The sequence below is a fragment of the Chlorocebus sabaeus genome, chromosome 26, assembly GCF_047675955.1.
Source record: "Chlorocebus sabaeus isolate Y175 chromosome 26, mChlSab1.0.hap1, whole genome shotgun sequence".
Classification (NCBI taxonomy): Eukaryota; Metazoa; Chordata; class Mammalia; order Primates; family Cercopithecidae; genus Chlorocebus; species Chlorocebus sabaeus.
In genome coordinates, this window is record NC_132929.1 from 9,253,935 (window position 1) to 9,267,695 (window position 13,761).

Consider the following 13,761-nt stretch of genomic DNA (forward strand, 5'->3'; position numbering starts at 1 on the left):
TACAAAAAGGGAACATTTTGTGGTCTTGTTCCAGTGAGATAGAGTTGAAACAAGCTGAAAAGAAGTTACCAGGAAATCATAAATTTATAGCGGCACAAAACCCCAGAGTTGTGTTATTTTCTCTATCGGGAAAAAAAAAAAAAAAAAAAAAAAAAAAAAGCAGTTCTCCTTGAGAAAGAGGAAATAATGGAGATGAGAGCCTTTCTAGGAACTGGAAGTCTTGATAAAGTAGAGCAAATCTAGTAAAAGTAAGGAATGTGAAAGCAAGAGAGAAAATGGGTCTGTAACATTGGATAGTCCAGTTTTGGGTTTTAGAAGTGGGATTATTCTAGGTTATGGCATGGAAGGTTCATCATAGTGTGTTACTATAACAGAGTAGAAATCATTAGGTCCAGGGGTTCACTTTGAACAGATGTCTGCATAAACCCTAAAGTTACTTGGGATGGCCTTCCAGCCCACAATTCCATTATTACAGTATTAATGGGTCTTGTCTTATAAGACCTGTGTGTCTCATAGTATCTCACCTGTCATTGCAAGATGAATAAATAAAAAATAAATATATATTGAATTAACACAAAATTTTTCAGTATTTCTGATTGTCAGATAAATGATGGGAAATGATGTGGAAAGTGGCTATCACATACTTCAAAACTGAAGAGGTTTTGTACATGGGAAGAATAGTAAGGTCCAAATTTGGCATCGGGACATGTGAGAAGAAGGCAGGCTTCTGGGGAAAGGAGATAGAAAATGTGGAAGAATTTGCAGCCTTCGGGTAAGGGGGCTTCCTTGGAAATGACATCCTTCAGCAATGCCCAGATCTGATTTAAAGCAAAGTAAGAAAAAAAGAGGGAGGATAATTCTAGGGGAGAAAGTGCAAACCAGTACAGGGATGAAGAAAGGCTTGGGTTCTAATTGGAGAGCTTGTGTTCTGTATTTCACTCAGGAGCAAGAGGAATAATCAGATGGGTTGAATTAACTCATCTCATAATCCCAAACGGAATTCAGTGCAAAGATTTCAGTGTCAGGCACTCAAAGGCTCCAGATGTCTGTCTATTGAAAGTTTATGGAAATAATTGCTGCTATATGGAGCAAAGGCAGGTGCTGCAGGCTGCCACTCCAGGTGGTGTCTGCAGCCAGGTCAGCATGGTTGAGCAGAAGGTTCCAGACAGAATGTGGGAAAGAGTAGAAATCCTTTGGAGAAGTATCAATTTGGCCCAGAGTCCCATACCCATCTGTGTGTCACCAGAACCCCAACCTAGGAACACGTGGGTGCAGGGCTGCTGTTCTACAAATGGCTATTAATTAAATCAGGGCAGGTTATTGCATTAGTTTCTTGGCAGCTTGGGATGTGACTTATGGGATGGGAAAATTTCAGAAGACAACTAGGGAGACCCCAAGGCAGCTAGTGCAAGGTCAAAGCCTTGGTGGGATAGAGGATATCTCTTATCTTCGGGCACCTGGGGGATAGAAAGGGAAAGGAAATTGAGATCTTGAAAAGAGAACCTCAGAGGCACACATTGACGGGAAAACTGTCAACTTTCATGCCTTTGTAAAAAAAAAAAAAAAAAAAAAAAATCCATAATTACACTTCTATGATTTCTAAATGCCTGAGTTTTGTTGTTGCTGTAGTTTTTTGGGGGGTTTTAAGTTTTGTTTCTTTTTACGTGGTTAACTGTGGGTGGGGGAGATGTATAACTATTTCTCAATAGGGGGTGTTCTTGGTTTGGGTGTGAAAGTTAAGTTTTGAGTACTGCCTCTTGCATTGCTGATGACTTAACTCCCAGGCCCCTGCTTTCCAACACAAGCAGCACATCTCCGTCATCCTGGCAACTAAGAGCACCTCACCACCCGCCCTCGTCCCACCCGCCAATGCCATTAGGAGGATCCTAACACCCTGGTTGATGTGGGATCTAGGGACACACTCCACCTGGGGAAAAATTTCATTCTCTTCAGAGATTTCACTAACCCCCCACTTTTAAAGCAGTGATATTCTGGAGTTTTCTTCAGTCTCAAAGAAAACGAAGACCATGAGTTCTCTTTTTACTATACGCAAAGATTTCCGGATTTGTTTCTGACTCACTTAGATAATGAACAGTGACATTTCAGTGCTAGTAAAACTGTGGAGCTATATTTTCCCAGTCTTCTTTCCATACATCTACAGTTGGTGGCTTCTCACATTCCCCTGTAGCCCCTCACCTATCTCTGGGCACAAGCAGACATCTTTGTAGGGGTCTGTTAATAGTGGATTGCTTCACACTCTTACCAGGTAGGACCATTGTATTTTTTCACTTCATGGGCACATTCTAGACACAGTTTAAGAAGAATGACTTCTACTTAATCTGCCTTTCCAACACTCTGCTGACACTTCCCAGCAAGACAGTCTCTGAGACTGAGGGACATGGAGGTGAGATGGGGCAATGGATAGCCAGATGCTCAGAAGGAGGGAGGCTCCAGCTGGCTCCCCCAGGTCACTTCCGTAACTTAACCACACCTGGAAATCAGTTTGCTGCTTGAAATCCAAAGCCATGTGGTGGTGACTAGGGAGCATGGCCTGACAGATAGGAGGGGCAGGAATGGAAGAATTGGTAAGGAAACTGTTTTCCTCTCCATTTCAGGGAGGATTGTGCAAGAAGTGAACGTATCAGTATAGATGGAAGGCTGCCTCTTTTCCAGGGCTTCTGAAATTTTAGGAGGGCTGCTTTTGAGATTGATATTTAGGAGAGAGGTCTACTCTGGAAATTCAGAGCAGTTCTTCTAATCGACCTTTAATTCTTTCTCCTTCTACCTGATCTCCAAGGCTGCTTTAATCGTCCTTTTCTGTGAGTCTAAAACCCACCTCCTTCACTCTCCACATCTTCCTTTACCGTCTCTGGCACATATGTGGCCCACCACATACTCTCCCTTCCTCCAACAGAACATACTTCGCCTCTTCCACAACCTGCAACCGCAATGCTTTCCCTCCATGCATCCCACCTTGCGCGATCTCGTCTGCATTCTTTGTTCCCTTCAATCATATCTTATTGTTTTATTCTATATTTGGAGAGGTTATATAAATTTGCTTTCATATTTGCCCAAGTGTTGAAATCATCAGCTCACCTAGACCATATGCTTTGCACAGCTCTGAGAAGTGAGGCCTGGGCTGTATGTGCACTTGCCCCCACTGACCTCACCCCAGGATTAAGGAGAGTTCTGACTCATGGTAGATGCTCAGTGATGTCCTGTGAATAAAAAATCTCCTTCCATAATCAGGTTTAAAAATAAAAACCAAAAGCACGTGGCTGTCAGGGATTGGTGGCTTACCTGACTCAGGTACAGGAAGGTGACTCGGGGCTTGGCTCAGCAGTTTCCCATACTCATGTTTGGGTCTCTCTTCTGGCGGCAGGAGGATGAAGTGGTACTCCAGTGCATCGCCACCATTCACAAGGAGCAGAGGAAGTTCTGCCTGGCAGCCGAGGGACTTGGGAATCGCCTGTGCTTCTTGGAACCCACTTCAGAAGCCAAGGTGAGATTGATTGTCCACCCTGCACCTTCCTCCAACTTGGTGTCTGACATAGTCATTTAGGGGAGATAAAGCTGGGAGATGGTGATGAGGACATTTGAAAGGACACATTTATTTTTAAAACAGGAAGCAGATCTGGTTTAAACCATAACTCTCCACAAGCCTAGGAACTGTTGACGTAGGAACCCAGAGCACTATGAAGAATTAGAAGTGCTTTGCCTGTCAGTGTTGTCCAGGACCCTGGGGGAGGCTTTGAGCTCACTGTCAGCGCTGACCGAGGAGGTCCTCTTAACACTCCCAGAACGCCTTTCTGTTGCTGTTAATTCCTAGAAATCTGAGTGCGTGTTCTTTACTCCCTGCTGTCATTTTACTGCTACAGACTCACAGATGCCTGAACCTATGTTTCACAGTGAGCACACCCCTTTCACTTCTGACTGCGCTGAGATTGTTGTAACTGTCTGCCCACTGTGACACGAGGGCAGAGAGTAATGTTTGCACTGGTCTCTGCCTGCATGGTGGCAATAATGCTGTGTCTCTTCAGCAGAACTTTTCTGTCTCCATTTTCAGGCTGTTTCTGCTTTTCAGGATCTGTGTGTCAAGTGGATCTATGTGCTCAGCATTCTTGCAGTGCTTTTCAGTCCTGGGAAAACCTCTATATCCGTCAGGGTTCTCTAGAGAAACAAAGTCAACTGGATGGATGGATGGATGGTGGGCAGATGGGTGGATGGGTGGATGGGTGAGTGCATGGGTGGGTAGGTAGGTAAGCAGATAAGTGTATAGAGATTTCTTTTAAGAAATTAGCTCATGCAGTTGTAGGGTCTAGTGAGACTGAAATCTGTAGTTAACATCAGTAGGCTGGAAACTCAGGCAGGAGTTAATGCTGCAGTCTTAAGGTAGAGTTTCTTCTTTTCCAGGACATCTCAGTTGTTCTGAAGGCCTTCATCTGATCGGATGAGGCGTTCCGAAGTTATCAAGGCTAATAGCCTTTATTTAAAGTTAACTGACTGTAGATGTTAATTACATCTACAAAATACTTTCACATCAAAACCTATAGTGCCATTTGACTGAATAATGGCACTGTGGCCTAGCCAAGTTGACATAAAACTCACCATCACACCCTCTAAGCTCAGGTTTTCTCATAGAACCTTTTTTTAAAAAAAACAAAAATCAGAAATTGGTAACATTTTCCAAAAGACCCACCTATTGGCATGCCATTTTCCACATAAACATATACAACACAGACATACACAGAGAGTTTGGCTAAAACCTAGAACACCAGATGTCCAGGGTGATGGCCACGTCCCCCAGAATCCCCTTTTGTACATCACTGCTTCTCCCTCCTCCATGTAGGTCACTGATCCGTGAGGATGAACGAGAGCCAGAGTCCCATTAAAATATATGGGATAGAAGAGAGACAAGGAAGATTTTTATCTTTTTAAAGATCTTTGACTTGATTTTCCGAAGGCCTTTTCTCATTTGCTTTTGTTCTTAGCTAGGTGGTTTTTTTGTTTTTTTTTTTGTTTTTTTTTTTTTGTTTTTTTTGTTTTTGTTTTTTCATTCCCAGCCGTCTGGGATAACAGGAAGTTCATTAGATTAGAAGTCAAGAAGTTAATTCTCAACCATGAGCTACTCATGTGACCATGAACAAGTCAAGTCAGTCACTCATGCTTGCAATTTTCTCATCCGCCAAATGAGACAGAGGACAATCCAATGGGAAGTGTATTGACCTAAATTAGAAAACAAGTGGTATCCTTTTCTAGTCATCCATCGAGTAGGGTATAGGGCAGTGCTTTAGGGCAGCAGTTCCCATCGTATTTTGGCACCAGGATCCAGTTTTACGGAAGACAGTTTTTCCACGGATGGTGGGAGATGGTTTCAGGATGAAACTGTTCCACCTCAGATCATCAGGCATTAGATTCTCATAAGGAGCATGCAACCTAGAATCCTCGCTTGCACAGTTCACATTAAGGTTCATGCTCCTATGAGAATCTCATGCTGCCACTGATCTGACATGAGGCAGAGCTCAGGCAGTAATACTCACCTCCTGCTGTGCAGCCTGGTTCCTAACAGGCCACAAACTCGGTCTGTGGCCCCAGGGGTTGGGGACACCACTTTAGGGCACAGGCTCTGAGCCAGACTGTCAGAGTTGGAATCGTGTCTACCACTTGCTGGCTAAACCAGGACCTTGGACAAGATACCTCACTTTTCTGAGCTGAGTTTCCTCATCTGCTTAATGGGAATTGAGTAGTAACTACCTTATAAGATTGCTCTCAGGATCAAATGGGTTAGTAAATTGCCTAGTGCATTGTAAGCTTGATAAAACCATTGGTTACTATGATTTCATATTGCACAAGATATTTAAACTGGGACTTAGTTTCTTGCTCTTTAAGGAAAACTAATTATCTTTCAGGGGGACTGTGAAAATAAAGAGAAATAATATATATAGCACATAGTACTGAACTCATACAGTGTACTTAATAGCTAGAGTTGATAATAATGCTAAGTATAAAGTTGTTACCCTTTTGACTTGCAAGGTCTGATTTTGTGTAAAAGACAGAAAGATTACGGATCAGTCCCTGAACTTACAAAATCTTGAGTTTAGAATGAAAGTCTTGGAATTACAAATTCATTTAACTATCAAATTAGATAATTCTATAAACATGGCTCTGGATTTATCATTGTTTTACCCAAGCTGGATTAGAAACAACTGTGTGTTGTAATCTGAGAATGCTTTGTATCCCTCAGGCCATAGAAATGATAAGTCATACACTCATAGATGAATTGGGGATGAGGAAATGTCTTTCCTAACATCCACTTAACTAAGTGGTTGTTCTTATTTTAATATGTCATTCTAAATTTCAAACAAGCCTGAAGAATTTTAAAAAGAGATATGTCTCATCCATGTTTTTACCACTTTGTTGCAACTATTTTCATTTGTTTTTCATTCTAGCCTTTGTCCACGTATACCTGTCTGTTTTCAAAGTTGGACTTATACTGGTTATTCAGACATTCTGTGTTTTGGGTTTTTTTCTTTAATATTTCAGCCAGTTCCATATTGCTATATGGTCTTCATGAATGGTCAAAAAATGATACGCATATGGTTTTTTGGTTTATTTTGGCTTTCGGGAGTAAATATCCAGGAGTAGAATTAATGGTGTCGGAAGCATGAACACTATTAAACTGCTTTCCCAAAATGATATACAAATTGTTTACAGTCGGCATACCCACCAGCCTTGCATGAGTGTGCCTATTTTATATGTAGTATGAGGGAGGTGCACCATGAGGGTTCTCACAGCAACAGGGTCAAATTCAGGGTAAGGACAGAGCAGATACTTAGAATTTCTTGTCACCATTCCTGGGAGCAGCCTGCTAGATGAACCCAGGTTCCGAGAGCTTCATTCTTTCCTGCAGTCATTTGCAACTATGCAAGCCTCTCTTTTGGCTGGCTGTCTTCTCCCTTATTACTAAATAGTTGCCCTAATTCTCTACCATCAAATTTCTCAACGAGCTGTGCCATTCTTAGGTTCTTGGATCCTAATGTAAGTCATGCAGTGAGGTGAGGAGGTATGTTTCCGAGCTTGGCACTGGGCATGAGGCACAGACATCAAACACCATTCTTCTCAGCTGGCTACAGAGCCTACTGGTGACCTTGGGCATTTCTAGTCAAGGGTATTTTAAGCTGATCGAGACTCAGAGAAAATTGAGATGAATTCTATGGAGAAGAAAGACTTCAGAGAAAAAAGAGATAAAGTGCTCAAAAACTATTCTTAGTGTTTGACCCTGAGAAAATGAGATCATATGGAGGAAGCAAAGGAGTGAGAGGACAGAAGAATAAGGAACACGAGTATAAGATTGTTAACACTTGCTGTAGACATGAAGACTATTTAGCACTAGGGAACTCTCCCAGGACTTTGATTCCTGTATGCCATGGTCCATCCTTCCTGAAGGTCTCCTGAAACTGCTATTAATTGATGGAAGTACTATTATTCAGCTCCCTTTCAAACAAGCAAAGGTTCAGGAATTTAGAGATATCTTGTTTTTTTTTTTTTTTTTTTTTTTTTAAAAAAAAAGAGGCTAGGGGCTATAACCAGAGACCCAGAAAAAAGAGAGAGGAAATGTTTCTTGTTCATTTTATCATAGCAAATGTTTATTTCCTTTCCTTTTTATTCAATAGACAATGTGTTCCTAGGCACTAGGAATTTAATACTTTCCCTCTGGTCCTTCACATTTTATCTCATCTATTCTGTATCTGCAGTGTCCACTTGATGGGGTGGGGAGGGTCTTTGGTTCAACTTTACATCCATACTCATGAGACACTCATAGACCGCTTGGCATCAGTCTTCTCAGAAGGACATAGGACAGGAACCATAGCCTGAGAGCTGAGATGTGTCAAGCACTGCATTTCGGCAGAAACCCCTATAGCAATTCAGGGGCTGGCTTCTGGATTTCCAATCCCCAGATGACAGCTCAGGTGCAAAGAGATGAGAGGGTCCACATCAAGTACGTGTGAGAGTTACCATGGCTTAAAAGCCTCATAGATCATTGGAGCCAACATATCTGCAATAATTCCATGGGCACAGCTTTTGAGGACTCCACAAAGGCAGCCCCAGCTACAAGAGTCACTGCACTCCAAGGATATGCCTTTCTAAAATACATATTGATAGTCTTCCCAATCCACATGCAGCTATCAATCAGGGATCATTTTCACCACAAGCAATGTACCCTGGTAACATAATTTACATACAAGTTGTAGCAGGTGACCGTGGGAACAAAACTGGAGAGTTAACTGAAGGTCAAATTCTCATGCAAAAGGATACAAAAAAATGTCATAACACTTATCCCCCAGTAATCTTCAATGATGACAATTATTTAACTACTACGGCCTTGTTAGATATACCCAGAACCCCAATACCCTTCCAAATCCCAACTTTCACCTTTCTTAATAGTAGATCATCATCAAGAAATGGGAGGAATATGGGAACTATTTTTTGTTTAAAATAAGTTTCAGGACAGGCACGGTGGCTCACGCCTGTAATCCCACCACTTTGGGAGGCCGAGGCGGGTGGATCACGAGGTCAGGAAATCGAGACCATCCTGGCTAACACGGTGAAACCCCGTCTCTACTAAAAATATAAAAAATCAGCTGGGTGCAGTGGTGGGCACCTGTAGTCCCAGCTACTTGGGAGGCTGAGGCAGGACAATGGTGTGAACCCGGGAGGCGGAGGTTGCAGTGAGCTGAGATTGCGCCACTGCACTGCAGCCTAGGCGATAGAGCAAGACTCTGTCTCAAAAAAAAAAAAAAAAAAAAAAAAAAAAAAAAGAAAATAGTTTGAACAGACCAAGTTTTGTTTCATTGATTTTAAAGAAGAAGAAACAAAAATAGGTGGAGTAAAACAATTTACCTTAGTGCCCTTTAAAAAGCCAGTGGCACGTCTAAAGTCTTGGGGCTCTAGGTATTTAACAGTGAAGTCCCACCTCTTTTTTGAGGAATACTTCTGGTCTTACTGATCATGGCTTGTTCAAACTGAAAAATACAATTTTGAAATCCAATGGAAATTTTCATTTTACTGTTTTCATCTCCTGTTCGGAGAATGAAGGGGGAATAGTCTACTATTGCTTCTGAGAGTTATGTAGGCTCTCAAGACCCAGGATTAAACATTAGCTGTTGTGCAAACATCATTATGTGGATGACATAAATTAAGATTGCATCTTTGGCTAAAAATAACTTACTTTCTGTTATTTTTAGATTCTTTAGCTGAGAAAGAGATTACTCTTTCCTCCTAAAAAATTAATTCTGTGAAGATTTGCAGAGACAGGCTCATCCTAAGGTTGTACACCCTTCTTTGAACTTCTGATGTATGTTAGTACATAGTATTCTCTACGGACCTGAGACCTTATGAAAGACCAAGCTATTATAAAACTTAGTTTTTTAAAAAACTCCCTTGTCATGTAATTGGAAGAGATGTATAAGCTGAGATTTTGACTTTTTTTTTTTTTTAACATTTACCAGACATCATGCGCTATGTCCCAAGTAGTGCTGTGGGTGCCTACTGCTTTCATTTACTCTTTATGACTCTACAAAGCAAACATTGCCTTCATTTACAAAGAAGAAAGGTATAAGAATTTAAACTGAGTTAAGTGACTTAATGAAGATGGTTCATTCCAAACCTGAATCACTGTCTAATTTCTGTAATATTCAGAAATAAAGAGTATCGTGGATCCAACTTACATAAGGGTAAAGAAGGCATATTACTCCATGTAATTAGACTTCAGAAATGCCTGGGCACATCTCCATACCCCTCCCACAACTTTCCTACATCTGTCCTATGACTGTCTGGCATTCCTAAGTTAGAAATATATATTTTGCTTAAATCAAACAGGAACTAGTAAAATGCAAATGCTGAGTGTGTCATAAAGCAGTGTTAAATTTTTTTACAGCTAATATTTTACAATATAAATGAAACTATCATATATTTTCTTCAAAGTAAGTTTCTAAAGGGATCTAAGGCAGATTACTATGTGCCTCTATATTGGGATAGAGGTACCCAGACACGGTAAGACTGGGGAGGAGGGGTGCAAAACGTCTACTGCATTAATTTATGATAGTTTATCTGACTTTTCTTCTGCCTTTCCACCAGTCTGTGAGCACTGAAATCAAGGACTTTGTATAGCTCTGTATAGCACAGTGCTTAATAAACTTGACCCTGGAGTCAGACTGTCTGGACTGGTAATTCTGGCTCCAACACTTAGCTGTGTAACCATGGGCAAATGACTTTACCTCTCTCTGCCTCAGTTTCTTCATCCTTCAAACTATACCCATCTCATAGGATTATTGTGAAAATTCAATGACACAGGTTCAAAATTGTAATATGCTTTACAGCAGTTCCTAACACATCAGAAGTGCTATATTTAAGCAGTAGCTTTTAGTATCAGCACAGGGTCATACACATATTAGCTCCTCAGAAAATGTTGATTGGCTTAGTTAAGTTGCCCATGTACTGAATTAACTAATCCAGTTTTTGAAAGCCTAGATGTAAGGATCAGGAGGATATTTGTGACTTTAAAAGTAAAATATTAAAGAGAGTCAGAGGGAGTTAGATAAAAAGTATTAATCAGTGAGTGGATGTTTTAAACAATGAATTAGTGAGATATCCATTTTAATTGTTACTAATTATTTTAATTCTGATGTGCTCAGAGAACATTCTGTGTATCACTCCAGTCTTTTCCAGTTTATGGAGACTTATTTTATGGCGCAGCATATGGTCTATGTTGGTGAATGTTTCCGATGTCTTGAAAACATGGTGTGTCCTGTGGTTGTTGGATGTAGGTTTTATGGATGTCAAGATGGTCAGTAGCGGCGTTCAAATCTTCTGTGTCCTTACTGAAATGTATCTACTTGTTTTATTAGTTACTGAGAGAAAGGTGTAAAAACTATGATTGAGGATTTGTCTCTGTTCTGTCACTTTTGTTTCATGTATTTTAAAGCTCTGTTGTTAGGTGCATGTGTATTCAGAAATTTTGTTTTTCTTGATGAATTGATCCTTTTGTCATTAACAAATTGTCCTATTTGTCCTTGGTCTTACAATATACTTTGCTATTAGTATAGCCATAAGCTTTCTTATGCTTACTGTTTATATGGTACATTTTTTTCATTAGTTTGTTTTACCTTATGTATTTATATCTTTACATTTAAAATGTATCCCTTATAAACAACATATAGTTAAGTACTGTTTTCCTACCCCATTTTACAGTCTCTGGTGTTTAATTGGAATGTTTTATTCATTTACATTTATTGTAATGATTAGATACTTGGGTTTTAGTCTACCTTCTTGCTATTCTTTTGTCTCCTCTGGATTTTGTTCTTTTTCTACTTTTTTGCCTTTAAAGAAAATAAAGTTATGTCATTTTATCTTCTCTGTTGGCTTTTTAGCTCTACCTCTTACTATTATTTTTGAATACATTTATTTATTTATTTATTTATTTAGAGACAGAGTCTTTCTCTGTCATCCAGGCTGGAGTGCAATGATGCAATCTCAGCTCACTGCAACCTCTGCCTCCTGGGTTCAAGCAATTTTCCTGCCTCAGCCTCCCAAGTAACTGGGATTACAGGCACCTGCCACCAGGCCCAGCTAATGTTTTGTATATTTAGTAGAGATGGGGTTCTGCCATGTTGGCCAGGCTGGTCTCAAACTCCTGACCTCAGGTGATCCACCTGCCTCAGTCTCCCAAAGTGTTGGGATTACAGGAGTGAGCCACCAGGCCTGGCCTTGAATACTTTTTTTTTCTTTTTCTTTTAGCAATTAAAATATAAATCGTTAACTTATCACAGTTTTCCTTGCATTCATATTTATACAAATTTCCTTATATCTTTTGTGCTGCTATTGTCAGGGATTTTATTTCTACCCATTATAAAACGTGTAACACATTTTTATTTTTGTTTCAAAATGTCAATAGTCTTTTAAAGAAATTAATAAAAGGGAAGAATAGCCTTTTATAATATTAATGTATTTGCCATTTTCAGTGCTTTTTTTTTCTCTCCTCTAGATCCAGATTTCTATCTGGTAGCATTTTCCTTCAGCCTTAAGGATATGCCTTAGTGTTTCTTATACTTCAGGTCTGCTAAAGACAAACTGTCCAAGCTTTTTTTTCACTGAGAATGTCTTTATTTTGTCCCTGTTTTTGAAGGATTTATCTCTGGATATAAAATCATTATTTAGTTTTTTTTTCTTCTTGCAGCACTTTGAAGATGGCATCTTATTGCCCTTTTGCCTCCATTGTTTATGATGGAAAGTTAGCTCTCATTTTTATCATCATTCTTCTGTATGTAACAAACCTTTTCTTCTGGAAAGTTTTAACATTTTTTTCTTTATCTTTGATTTCTAGCAATTTGGTTTTTGTTGTTGTTGTTGTTTGAGATGGAGTTTCACTCTTGTCACCTAGGCTGGAGTGCAATGGTGCGATCTCAGCTCCCTGCAACCTCCACCTCCCAGGTTCAAGCAATTCTCCTGCCTCAGTCTTCTGAGTAGCTGGGATTATAGGCTCAAGCCACCACGCCTGGCTAAATTTTGTATTTTTGTAGACAAGGTTTCACCATGTTGGCCAGGCTGGTCTCGAACTCCTGACCATAGGTGATCCTCCCACCTCAGTCTCCAAAAGTGCTGGGACTACCGGTGTGAGCCACCATGCCCAGTCAGGTTTCTAGCAATTTGAATGATGCGTTTGAGGGTAGTTTTCTTTAAATTTATCTTGCCTGGATTTTGATGAGCTGAGCTTTATGGATCTCTTGGTTGTTTTCATTAAGTATAGAATTGGTGGGACATTATTTCTTAAAATATTTTATCTGCCATATTTACTCTCTCCTGGGACTCCAACTACTTTGTGTTACATTGTTTTATATCGTTCCACAGGTCACTGTGACTCTATCCATTTTTCTTCAAGTATTTTTTTAATCTATGCATCTGCCTGAATACTTTGCATTAACCTATTTTATATTTATTCCATTTTTTAATGTACATATGCTATTAACCTCCTCCAATGAATTTATTTCAGATTTTATTTTTAAATTCTAAAGTTTCCATTTGTTTATTTCTAAGGTTTTTGTTTCTTTTCTAAGGTTCTTCTCTCTCCTCTATTATTCTTTCTCCCCTTCCATTATCTCTCTCTTCTCCCATTATTCCTATTTTCTTTTTTTTGGTAAATTCATTAATAAATTTATAATCATTATTTAAATCCTTGACTACTAATTCAACATCTTGAATGTCTATAGGTCTGCTTCTAATGACTGATTTTGCTCTTGGTTATAAGTCACATTTTCCTGTTTCTTTTAATATGTAGTATTTTTAAATTTTATACTGAACATTGTAGATGATATTTTATAGTTATTCTGGTTTCTGTCGTCTGCCCCCTGAGGAATATTGTATTTTGTTGTAGCAGGCAGTTAAATTACTAGTGTGCCTCTTTCATCTGGTGCCAGCTTGCTCCATTTTAGTTTTGCCCTTAGTTCTAAGGTGTACTGTTCCTGGTCTCCAGATGTAGTCTTTTGGAGTTTTAATGAAAAGCCTGCAGTAGTTCCTAAACCCCTGTAAATGGCCAGACTTGGAAACCAAATTTTGACATTCTAGAAATAAGTAGCTATTGAAACTTTTGCTTATTCTAAGCATTTTAGCTGTTGCTTTCTAGCAACGCTGCCTTATATAGCTTATGAGTTGGCAAAGAAATTGAGGGGCATTTGTATACTGATCTTGGGTTTTATTCATCTGTAG

At 39.7% G+C, this 13,761-nt stretch overlaps 1 protein-coding gene across 4 annotated transcripts in view; it reads left to right on the forward strand.

The window, feature by feature from the left end:
* The window catches only part of RYR3 (ryanodine receptor 3), a 551,601-nt gene that overhangs the window by 156,261 nt on the left and 381,579 nt on the right, over positions 1–13,761 (forward strand). For all 4 annotated transcript variants that reach the window (XM_073012013.1, XM_073012015.1, XM_073012014.1 and 1 more), the window contains exon 2: positions 3,383–3,502. In XM_073012013.1, coding sequence (XP_072868114.1) covers positions 3,383–3,502 — 120 coding nt within the window. The remainder of the gene's footprint in view (positions 1–3,382; positions 3,503–13,761) is intronic.